Below are 12,585 nucleotides of genomic sequence, written 5' to 3' on the forward strand. Positions count from 1 at the left end.
CAGACAGAATGCTTATGAAGAATGACAGAATCAGGATTAACTGCAACATCACAAAATCCAGTAATTTTGCTGGATTACAGGCTGTGAGTGTGATGTGGCTGTTAAAGCTAAGGCCACCTGAGACTGTGTTCATTAGTGGGGCCTTGTTTGGAGGGCGTGTACTCAGGCTGTATCTGAAATACTACATTCACTTCTGGGCCCATGTTCTTAGGGTGCACTGAGGTGGTGAGGCTCTGGGGGCTTTTTCATATGAAAGAGGGTTGGGAGAACTTTGAGTTTAAGCTAGAGAAGGGAAGTTTTGGAGCTTACTTTTCCAACTAATGTATTAAAGCCTGTCTCATAAAGGTGGATCAGACTCACTCTATTTCACCAGAAGGAAAGACCTGGGGACCAATGGGTGGAAGTTGTGGGAACCAGGTTTTGGTTCAGTTAAAGAAAGAACTTTCTAACAGTCAAAACTATAAAAAATTCAGTGGGAGGAGCATTCTCTTCATTAAATCCATCTGAGCAGAGGCTGGGTAACCTCTTCAGGTTGATTCCTGCTCTGAATGGCAGTATGAACTACAGAATCTCTTCGTCCATTCCCACTCTCTATGAAATCTAAGTGCATAGACAAAATAAAGCCAAGAGTTTATTTCAAAGCTCAGCACAGAACTACTTCTTTAAAATGAAGAGATGCATTTAATCACATCTATGTTTCTATGAAGTCTGTATTATAAGCCTATAGTTCCTACCTTGCACCTAAGTTCCGTGTGGAAGGAATACTGTAAACGATCCATTTCACTGAACTGAGCCTCTATATGCTCTTTTGGACACAGAACAAGAACACTGACTTGTGCTGGGGCTCAGAGTAAAAATGTCCCTATTTATACCCAAGATCTCTATGTAAAAGTGTCAGAACCACTAAGAGCAGAAAAGGCCAGCAGACCCTCCTTCAGGCTCTGCTTCCCTCTAAGACCACGAAGCATCTAGAAGCTGCTTCTAGAAAGGGGCTCTTAACACGGTATCCACCAGGGTTCAGGATTCCTCAGAAAGTTTGGCAAAATTTTGTGCTCATGGCCTTTTTCTAAGGAGAGGATCACAGTTTTCATCAGACTCTCAAAGGTGTTCATGACTATAAGAAGAGTAAGATCTGCACGAGTGTTACAGCACTCTGAGGGCAATCCTGCTGCTCCCTTCCTGATGTGGGTCAGGGGCTGCAGCTTCCTCACTGTTGTGCAGGGGGTTAGAGGACTGATTCTGGGTTTCCCTTCCAACACTAAAGCCCCACAGCACAGAAATGGCATGGCAAACACCCTTGTTCACAAGGACCCCTGGGCCCTGAGGACACAGCGAATGACAGGTTCCCAATGGCCATGACAGGCACATCCCTCTTAAATCATGGTCACATTTGGCTTCAAAGAGACGTCACTGGCCACTCCGTCACTGTTATTATGGATTTTATTACCAGCTTTCCTGATTAAAGACCAAAAATATCAAATAACCGCCTTATTGTCAAAGGTAAGCTTACGCTTAAATTCACACAAGTAGCTACAGAATCTTCAGTAAAGTATATACTAAGTTATTCTGAAATACTACCCTTCCTCCCACCAAAAAAAAATCCCAGCCACCTACATGTACCATTTAAGTCAACAAATTAAAAGTATTTCAGTACTATCTACACTGAAAGTGGGAAGGGGGTAAGATAGAGAAATGGAACCCAGATCATTATCAAGAGAAATGTTTTCCTTTTCTAGAAACCTTTAAAATTAAGATTGATACTCATCCATCTGCAATGATTCTAGTCCTTTTAAGCAGCAAAGAGAGTGAGTCATTGTGGACCCTTCTATTCCTATGGCTTTAAGTAGTAAACATCCTAAAGTGCCTCAAAACCAGAAGTAAAATGAAAGAGGCTCATCCATGCACAAAACCACAAGCACACAACCGCCATTAAGGATCTGAAGTAATACAAGGAAAGACTGACTGATTGGTGGATTCTTCTGGCCACACCTTGTGAGAAAACAATTACTCCGAATACTCAATTTTACACTGCATGTTTTTGAAAACTCAGATTCAGGAATCTGCAGAATATTTTCAGTAAGAGATCTAACAGAACTGCTTTGCTTTTCAATTTAAAAACATATGCTAATATTGATTGAAATGACGACACTCCAATATCTACCTGTGTTCATGTTAAATCTGTAATCAGAGATGGTGATGTAGAAATACACAGTCAACTGTCACTTAAAAACACACCACAAAAATTGGACATGCTATACACTTCTCTTTTAAAATGTATTTGTATTATTTTCACCAATCAAAACACACATAATATATTTTATTATAAAACATTAGGCAATGTTACTTTTGAGATATGCAATCTGAAAGGTCACACCTGTGTTTACTACCAGTGTGAAACACCGGAGGAGTTACATTAGAAATCAACCAGACGAATTCATCATACATCATTACCATGACTTACACAGCATCAAATCTGGATTAAACCAGTATCCCATTCAGTGTTTCAACTATGGACTCTGGGTGTCAGTAAGGGGCCCTGCCAAGGGTTTTCTCCTTTCAGCACTGCAGCTCTGAGTTTCATGGTGCAGAGATAAACACAGAGCCCTGTTTCCATCTCCTGTTTCCACAGCTGATCAACACTGAGCAGGATGTGTTTCGAGAATGCTCTCCTACTCTGACAGACTCTGTCTGCTCTCTGGAACCTGTACTTGAAATCAAGACCCGACATAGGGGAGGCAGTCATTTCCTTTTTAACAAAAAACTAAGTCAACAAACAAAACGAACCTAGTCCAAATTCCAGGCTAATAATAAATTACCTGGTTTATAAAAATATGTGTCCAAAATAGTTACTTCAGGGTTGTGTACAATATAAATTACAAAAATAAAATAGAAAACATGAAAAACTGAGCAAATTTTTCAGTTCTTTATCCAACATCAGCATTTATCCATGGAGAGCAGTTTGAAACCATCTGCATTGCACCAGGGCCCTGGCACATCTCGGCTCAGGAGGGAGGACCCTGAAGTGGGGTGAGGTATTTCTATGGAGCTGGGCTGTCTGCAGCCCTGTGGCCTGTCCTAGGTGCACTCACTGGTCTCTGATGGAAGGTGGTCTTGGCAGGAAACCCGTCAACACCATCACAGACTCCATCCATGAACACACAGAGGAATGAGTGAGCAGAAAGCCAGTCTGTGCGGCACCTAGCTCCACTTACAAATGGCGCCTGGCTGAACGTACAATCACCCAGTGAAACCTCGATGCACCCTCAGCATCCCTGTGCTGCATATACATAAGCCTAGGACAGATAATGTATTTTTAAAACTCTCACCTTTCTTCTTCTCTTTAAAGATAGATTTAGTAAAGTCTTTTTAAAGAATGTGTATTAGAGAGGAGGCCATTTTAAGATGTTTATATATGTATAGTGATAACTTGCTTCACAATACCATCAGGCCTCCAAAACCAAAATAATCCTAAGCCATGTAATAGGTGTTTCTGCCTCAATTCAAGTTAGTATTTCCATCTTATAGTTGAATGTGTCTAAACCTCACAATATAAAACTATTTATTACTTCAATATTAATTTTGTTCATCAAGGGTTCCAGTTTCCAGTGATAAGACCAATAAGATACAACTGGTGTAGAGATAATCATATATTTTAGATAATATTTATAATAAACTTTCTTATCAAAGTTCCTCCTCAGAACACATTCTATAGAATGTGAACAATGTTGATCCAATAGCTTCCAAAATAACTAAACACAAGATATGAATTTGTAACAGAATAAGTTCAAGGGAAAAGCATTATGAGCACAGGTAGCCGTATGTGACCATCGTAACTCCATTTCTGCAATGACACTTCAATACTCAGTATTTTACTGAACTTTGAATGATTTCCGTATCAGTCTGAAAGTATCAATTTCAGGTGAGCAGTTTAAAATCAGAAAATGTTCAATAGTTAATTATTACCCTTTAGGATATTTCCTCCATATCCCTCAGAAGAGTTTTTCCAGAACATTCATGGATTTCCCTTAGGAAAAGGAAATGCCTCCACAAAGTGGAAAACAAACCACAAACAGGCATTCTGAACCAGTCTGCTTCCTAAAACAGACCAAAGGGGGATTTATGTGGTTTCTTTCAGAGAAGAAAGAAAGTCGAGTAAGAATGCTGTGTTGGAAGAGGGAAACTCTGCCTTATGAAATCACGTATCTCACCTTGAGTGACAGAAGGTAAGAAAGGACCCAGTCCAGGCTCAAGCAAAGCAAGCACTTAGTAAGTGACTGCAATCATCTTTAGTGATCACTTCATAAAATTCTACTCTAACAGCAGGTGATGGGTTCAAGAATCTATTTGCCATCATATTATTGACATAGGTATTAGGTGGCTAATAAAGAAGGTGAAGTTCTAGGTAGCATTTTAAATTAATAAGTCCAGAAGACCAAGAAAAAAGAGATAGGGAAGATAGGATTTTAAAGGTATATATGTTTTAAGCAGCACAAAACAAAACTTAAAATTTTATCATGCAGTAAAGCTGAATGTACAGTCACCCAGACTAAGACAATTTAGAGAAAACAAAGTGTCCTGGTCTTAGCAGTGGTAATTCTCAGCCCAAAACATGACAAATTTAAGAAAAGTTACATTTTTAATTTATTATATAGATTGAATTATATTCCTTCTGAAATACGAAAGAAAATAACTCATACCCTAAAAGAAGGTAAGATATGATAATATGATGGCGGCCAATTAATACACATAAATCTATTTTTCTGGACAGACACCAAATTACTTAAGAGGATTAAGAGACAATTCTAGAAGCAGCACTACCTTGAAGATTATTTGGCTTTATAAATACTGATTTCCAAAGTGCTAGAGGGCAAGTCTGAGCAAGCATTTGTGGTCACATGCATAAAAGTCCCAACGGTCACTGAGGATGAGAAATTGTCACTATTACTGTACAACTTAAAAAAAAAATTCATCTATTCTAATTGCTCACCTGAAATGACCTTGAACAAAATCTCTAAAAGTGTGGTTTGTACTTTTTTTCTTTAGACATAATCTGCTTCATTTTATAATCTAAGCAAGGCAAGCCTAGTACGACTGAGTAGGGGCAAGGCATCGTGTTTCTTACATGCAGAACATGGAGTTTTTCTATTTGGTTCCATCAACTCCCAAGTATTTCAGGCCCATGGAAGTGAGAGTTCCTTCACTGACGACAAGCTTGCTATTTCTAACTTATCATCGACAACCTTCAAGGGGTCCTGTTGAGGCATCCAGACTGCTGTCTGTGTCTGAGGCCAGCGTCTGCTCAGTGGACATGGATGAAATGTCATTGATAGATGACGACTGAGAAGGAGTGGCGTTGCTACTTACTGCTGCATCTGTGCTAAGAAAACCAAATATAATAAAATCTGAGGCACGACACTGCTGCAAATCAAGGCAATGAGACTTCAGGTCATTTCTCAGCTCTGTCCTTTTGTAGTTTCCTATACTATTAGTATAAACAAGAAGTTAGTTGACTGTACATTTTGAACTTTTCCTGGAGTCTTTCTTTAGGCTCAAAATCCCAATTACTCCTCCGTCTTTCCCTGCAATATTCTCTTTCTTCCCAGTGGCTAAACATCATATATGTACTCATGTATAATCATGTTATTAACTACTTTAAAAATACCTGCTGGTTTTAAAAAGATATTAAAAGAAAATTGCTGAATTTATCCTAAAACTATCAGTATCACAAAAGGCTTAAGCCCAAGTAGGATTCAAGTGTCATCAGACATTTCAATTATAATCATAAACACTTAGTCCAAGGAAAAAAGCATCAACCTTTGAAAAATTCTTTTGCAATAAAAATACCTTCTAAAAGAAGGATTGCATACAAATTAAAAAAGGAAAAAAAAAATTAGTGGACTCTCGTTCATTTTATTTTTGCTTTCTAAATCCCCAAAACTGACATGTTAAGGCAAATGAAACTATCCTATTTCCTACTATCTATATTTTAGTCTGGTTTGAACAAAAACAAAACATCCAGGCTCTCAGAGGTAAGTCTTAAATTTTTGCTGAGTTAACAACGAGCACCTAAATTCGTATTGAAATTATATAATCTCTAGACACTTGACACATTTGCCATGCTGAATATAAAATTCAAGAATAAAAAGCAGTCCAACATGTACTTACGTGTGTGTGTGTGCATGCGCTTTCCAGTGGGAGTGGAGTGAGAAAATAAATATAACTAAAGAGTTTTGTTTAAGTAGAACCCTACAGGACACCATATATACTATGTCTCTAATACTCATACAGTTACCTAATTGTTAGTCAGACTTCTACCACTAAGTAGAACACGTAGAAAGATGAGAGAATTATATGAACAATTTTCTCAAAAGAAAACCCAATTCCATTTTATCTAGAGTCACATTAATTTTCTTTTTTAACTGGTTGGGGGCAGTACAAAGAGGGTCATGCACATTGAAAAGGCTTTAAATTCAATTTCCTTATCTATTAACGAAACTGACAGCAGCTGTTACAAGGATGAAATAAGAATGTTCATAATATAGTTGGTTCGCTGCCTGGCACATCAGTAAGATGTTAGTTGCCACCACCAGGATAAACCAAAAAGAAGACTATTTCACATAAAGAGTTTTCAAATCCAATGCTGGTCAAGCTGGCACTTAACACACTGTTGCCACTTATAAATAATGAATAGGGAAAGAAAAATATTATGCAATCAAACTATTAAAGCAATCACTAACCTGAAGGTTGATCTTTCACAACACCATTCTTGCTTCTTTCTTCCCAATCCATTACTTCTTTGTAAATTAGCTCTTCAAATAGAAATGCAAGTTAAAATGCTTCATCAGTTTCTCTGCATCTCAAAATCCTGCTTCCAAATCAATTGGAACCACTCCAAGGGCACTGTGATGTGCTATTTTTAATTGTGATAGACAATTAAGTAATATAGTTTACCTAGACCAAAATATAATTTGATCCATTATATCTTTTCAACCCAGCTATTAAGACAGCCAGGGACTTCCCTGGTGGTGCAATGGTTAAGAATCCGCCTGCCAATGCAGGGGACACAGGTTCGAGCCCTGGTCCGGGAAGATCCCACATACTGCAGAGCAACTAAGCCCGTGTGCCACAACTACTGAGCCTGTGCTCTAGAGCCCGCAAGCCACAACTACTGAGCCTGCGTGCCACAACTACGGAAGCTCACACGCCTAGAGCCTGTGCTCCACAAGAGAAGCCACCGCCTGCGCACTGCACCAAAGAGTAGCCCCCACTCGCCACAACTAGAGAAAGCCTGTGTGCAGCAATCAAGACCCAACACAGCCAAAAATAAATTAAAAAAAAAAAAAAAAAGACAGCCAAAAATGTACAGTAGCTCTGGATCCACAATAGGGGTTTTACAAAGTGGGGGTGAGGGAGAGAGAATGAGAGAGACACACAGAGGGAGAGAGGTGGGGAGAGAGGGAGGGAAAGTACTAGCAAAGTGGCTCTAACAGAACAGTTTAAGTACTGGATATTCTCACATCTTTTTGCACATGTTTTCCTCCATCATTACTGTGGTTCTCCAAATATAACCCCTCCAGATTGGTCAGAAATTAATCTAATTACCTAAGTTTTTTCTTGGCTTCAATCTCAGTTTTCCTCTATTTTCATTTGTAAGAAAAACTAACTACCTATTAACTAAGCAGCTTCCTAAAATTTTGCTATTCATGAAACAAAATTAGCATATTGCAAGCACTTAGTGAGGCCTATGGGTGTGTGCACATTCAGGTCGTTGGTATCCCTATATCCCGGGGAGGGGCTCTTGGCAAGGACACATCACCATGTTTGACTTGCGCTGACCATAGTTCTCAATTACTACTGATTCTGCTTTTTAATGAAAAATTTTTAGTTCAGCCTCTTTTTTACTGGTTTAGTTTGCTGTGGGTTGTTTGGTTAATCTTATAGTGGTAATAATAACTATCTGCATATTTTTGAACTGCAATTTTCCCTAAACTCTTATTTTAAAACACATATATAACTACATGGCTTACACATATAGCAGAAGTTCACATGACCCCAGTGGGGTCTCCCACGTCTGCTTTACAAGGACCTGTGAATTGGGGTTACTCAACGATTTGCAACATGTTGTCAAGGTAAGTGTGATACAATCACTGAGTTTAGTTTACAAACCAAGATTTGATAATGTAAGATTGTGTGAAAAAGTCTTTATTTTTCTCTTTTGAAGCAAATAATATGCAATTCATACACGTTCCTCTCTAATTCTGTTATCTTCAAGTTCTTTTTCTACTGGGAAGTGGGAAGAGAGAGGATAAATGGGCTGCAGGGTTTCTTGCCCCCTCTTAGAAAGGCTATTGTCAAAAAGTGATGTTGCCCTGTTGCAAGAAATGTCATAAGTAACAATCAAAATAAGTTCCGTCTTTACCTTTCCATTCTTCAATTGCATGTTCTCTTTCTTCCAACTGGGCATCATAAATTTGAGGTGGTGGCTAAAAATTAAATTACAGGTAAAGTCAATAGTTAAAAGAATAATGAGGCATGAAGAAAAAGAATCACTTTGTAAGACTTCTAAAATATTTATAATATGGATGTAGTTTCATTAAATACTTGGCTTATTAAAGATTTCTTTATAAGTATGATTTTCCATCAGTTTCAGAATCAAAATAATTGAGGAAAAATTAACCAAAAAAATAGAGCTATTATAGTCCTCTTAATAATCACACTCTAAAGACATCTGCCCAAATGTAATTATAAAATTAGTAATCACAGGCTGCTTCCTAGAGATCCACCCTGGACAAGGTACTGTGCTATGAAATACAGAAGCTGCAAAACACATTTCAGGTTTATATTTCTTCCTGTTAGAACTCCCAAACTCAATCCCCAAATTCATAAATGGACTGCTTCAAAAATTTGCTTAAAATCAGGTGTTTATAAATCAAATTCTTTTCATATAAAACAATGTTTAAAATGGTGGTTAAATGCATAGGCCAAGACATAATAATGAGCATGCCACTATGTGGTTATTTCACTTCCAGCTAAAGACCATCCATACCAATGCTGCTACAGAAAAATGCACATGAGCACTAAACTCAGAAGTGGAACTCCCCGAGCAGGTACCTCTGGGGAAGGATGAACAAATTTGTGATTTTCAGCAAGTTTCTTAGCCTGACTGGATGCCTAAACAAGATGATGTAAAGCAAAGCCCAAGGCACAGTGCCAGGTACACAAATGGATGCCTAAAAAAGGTGATATTATGATCACACATCAGCATCTGCATAAATGAAGATAATTATATCACCACAGCATAAGCATGTTCACTCCTGAGGTACTCTGAGTAGAGCCCCAGTAACAAGAGTCCCAAAAGGGGTTGTGACCCATGTTACATGGCCTCGTTGTAATCAGGAGTCCTTTTAAATCTAGGACTTCACGTAGCCATTCCAGACTAACAGACAGAAGGTCCAAGGAAATGTATGCCCTGCCTTTACACATAAGCCTTTTCAAAATAGATGCTTACCGCTTCTGCTTCAGCAGGGTCATACCAAACAGTGATATAAGGGTGACGCAAAGCTTCATCTACAGAGATTCGCTTGTCAGGATCTATCACTAACATTTTTGATAGTAAGTCTCTGGCTTGACTTGCTAGGGTAAAAACAAATATTAGATTTATAAAGTAATAGTGTTAGCCTGAAAATCACACAATAAAGAACTAAATGTGACAGCATAGACAGAACAAAAATATATTAACTTTGAGGAATTGTTGATAGCTTCAAGATTATTAGAGTCTTTTTCTTTAACAGTAAGTCAAGCAGCCACTTCCACTACAAACCAGGCTTTCAAATGTGCTTTCAGCCTCTGAATCTGGGAGGGGAGAAGGACAGGGCACAAGGCTGAGAAGCCACGTCCAGGGAGGGTGCAGGAGCTAAGCTAAGGGTGGCACTGCCAAGAATGCAGGCATGAAGCATAGGCAAGTGTTTTTTCTTGATGCCACATCGAAGTGAAATTAAAACAGACTAAGCCACACAATGATTTCATATTTGCACAGTATAGAACACTTCACAGATGCCTCTGCTTTGCCTACCTGTATACAATGTTGGCAACATACGCTTTTTTTAAATCTAGAGATTAGTAGTTAGAAAAAAATCCAACAAGTTCAATAACTTGGTTAAATACAAGGCTCACTTAGGTTTCAGCAATTAAAATTCACATGTATAGTATAGGCAAAGAAGAGATGGGGCTTTTCTGAATGAGGCACTGTTTATCTTGCTGTAGAGAGAAACAAATCTATTCTTTCCCTTAAAACACTTAGTGATAGGCACAGGAGAAGGGGAGAAGGAGCCTTTTAAAATTTCTGACTCTTCAACTGGGCTAGAATCTTTATTCAAGTATTCTTTATACCTGAAAACTGTTTGAATTCCATTTGCTGTAATTAACATGAGTCTTTCAGACTGATGTAAATATTTTGACCACAGGCTTCAGTTACGTCACTTTATTGAGGACAAAATTTCGAGGTCTTTAAGCTTTCTTTCTGAAATGCCTTCATTCTAGCCTGTAAATGACTTTGAGGGTTTCAACTATTTTGTCTCTCAATGTTCACAGGTTTTAGAATGCAAACATAAAGTGAAAGCTTCACCCAGTATAAGAAAAAAGGATACCTTACTTTTCATTTTGTCTCGTTCAGATTCTGATGGAAATATCCAATCTGGAAAGAGTTCTTCAAATTTGATTCCAGGATACTTTGGTCTGTTTTCTACGTAATTCCTCACAGTTGGCTGAAGTTTCTTCATGAAATCTGCAGATGGCGTTCCTAGCTGCTCAATAACTTTATTCCACTGATCAATATCTAAGGAGTCTCTTGAGGAAAATACAACTGAAATGCCTTATATTCATATTACATAAAGTAGCATCATTCAAGGAAAAACTTAAATTATATTTATACTTATCAACAAGTAATTAACCAGGCCACCTCACTGGGTCAGCAGAAGCATTCTGAAATAATATTCAAAAAAGGTTTGGGCTCCAAGTTAAGACTATTTAAAAAAAACTCTGCATCTTTATAAACTCTGATCACAGTTTATTAAATCAACACCATGAAGTCTGTATGCCTTCCCATTCTAGATCAAAATAAAGTTATCTTGTAACTGAAGAATACCTATGACTGAAAGGCTTAAACATGAAATTAGGTAGTAATTATATAGGCAAATTGAAATCAGTTCTCATAATAAAACTATGTTAGATCTAAAGCTCCCTGAAGTAGAGAGACCTATCTGACTGCTCAATTTACAGCTGGGAGCCACCCCTGCGGGGCAGGCCTGGCGGGATGGGGTGGATGAGGGGGTGGGCAGGAGCCAAGGCTCTGGACTTTCTGAGCCCTCACCATGTCCTTTCTCACTGTAGCTGTGCTTACATTGAGCAGTGACAGCTTTGAGAGGTCATTCTGTTTTACTTGGCATTGACCCGGACCATCACTGCAATACAAAGGAGTGTGTTTTATTTCCTTTCAAAGTATATGACCTGGGTTTCAGACTCCATTGTGTATTAGACACTCACTAGGTGTCCGGCAGTCAATCTCCCTTGGGTCTCACCTTCCTATTTGTAAAATGCAGACAATACCAGCTTTGCCTCTTTCACTTGGGGCTTGAGATAACTGGCAAGATGAATGTGGAAAGGGATTCTACTGATAAAACCATAAAAATTATACAAGAGAACGCAAGCCAGAGGAATCAAATAAACAGCATCTTTAAAAAGTGACTAATTGAGGTATGTCTTAGAAAAATAAAATGACATCACTGTGAAAGAACCTAGGGAACAGACACATGTTCTTTAAAGAACAAAGGAGGAGGCCCTCTTGCTTCCTGTAATGTCTTTCTTCTTGCTGGTACACCATCCACTGGAGGATTCCATCACCAATCAAACAAATTTTTTTTCTCCCATCTTAAAGCAACAGCCACTTTCCTTCGGCTGAACATCCGTAGCTTAGCTACCATTCCCACTTGCAGCAAAACAGAGTTGTCTACACTTGTATCTCTAACTCCCAGCCTCTCATTCTCTCTTAAACATCCTCTCATCAGGCTTTTCCCCCATCACTTCATGAAAACTGCACCCATCAAAGTTGCAGGTGACCATCCCTCAATTCTCAGTCCTCACCTTTTTGACAGTGTCAGTGAGCCTCCCTCAGTAACCTGCTTCCTGGCCTCCGGGGTCCCTTGCTCTCTGGGAGGTGCCTGCCTAAAGCTTTCTCTTTCTCATAGGCCATGTGGGGACAGGAGTTCCTTTTCTACCTCAGGTTACGAATCTAAAACAAATCTCTGAGAACTGCAATTTGGTTTCTGGAATCTTTTTCTATCTAATGTTGGAAAAAGTTAGCAATATTGTCTTTGGAAAATGATGTAATCTCTGTGTGTTCTCAGAATGACAGTAGGTGACCTTATACATAAAATTATTATTACTGACATTGCAAGATGTTAACATGTAAATTAAGAATTTTAAATTACTTAATAGTGCACCAAAGAGTTCCTACACTTTTCATTTCTGTACTTTCTGAAGAAAACATTTAATTAATTAAAGAAAGGAAAGTCACAAAATGAATTAAAA

General features: G+C 38.4%; 1 protein-coding gene across 14 annotated transcripts in view; it reads right to left on the reverse strand.

Annotated features, from left to right (window-relative positions):
* Positions 1–2,260: 2,260 nt before the first annotated feature.
* MAPK9 (mitogen-activated protein kinase 9) overlaps positions 2,261–12,585 on the reverse strand; it is a 58,480-nt gene continuing 48,155 nt past the window's right edge. For 12 of the 14 annotated variants that reach the window (XM_082453566.1, XM_082453569.1, XM_082453560.1 and 9 more), the window contains 5 exons: positions 10,652–10,834; positions 9,509–9,633; positions 8,420–8,483; positions 6,738–6,809; positions 2,261–5,372 (listed from right to left, as the gene is read on the reverse strand). In XM_082453566.1, the coding sequence (XP_082309692.1) occupies positions 5,230–5,372; positions 6,738–6,809; positions 8,420–8,483; positions 9,509–9,633; positions 10,652–10,834 (587 nt within the window). In that variant the 3' untranslated portion in view covers positions 2,261–5,229. Of the gene's footprint in view, positions 5,483–6,737; positions 6,810–8,419; positions 8,484–9,508; positions 9,634–10,651; positions 10,835–12,585 lie in introns of all 14 variants that reach the window. The other 2 variants (XM_082453570.1, XM_082453571.1) reach the window with 2 other exon arrangements.

Source organism: Balaenoptera physalus (assembly GCF_965194825.1).
Source record: "Balaenoptera physalus genome assembly, chromosome: 3".
NCBI lineage: Eukaryota > Metazoa > Chordata > Mammalia > Artiodactyla > Balaenopteridae > Balaenoptera > Balaenoptera physalus.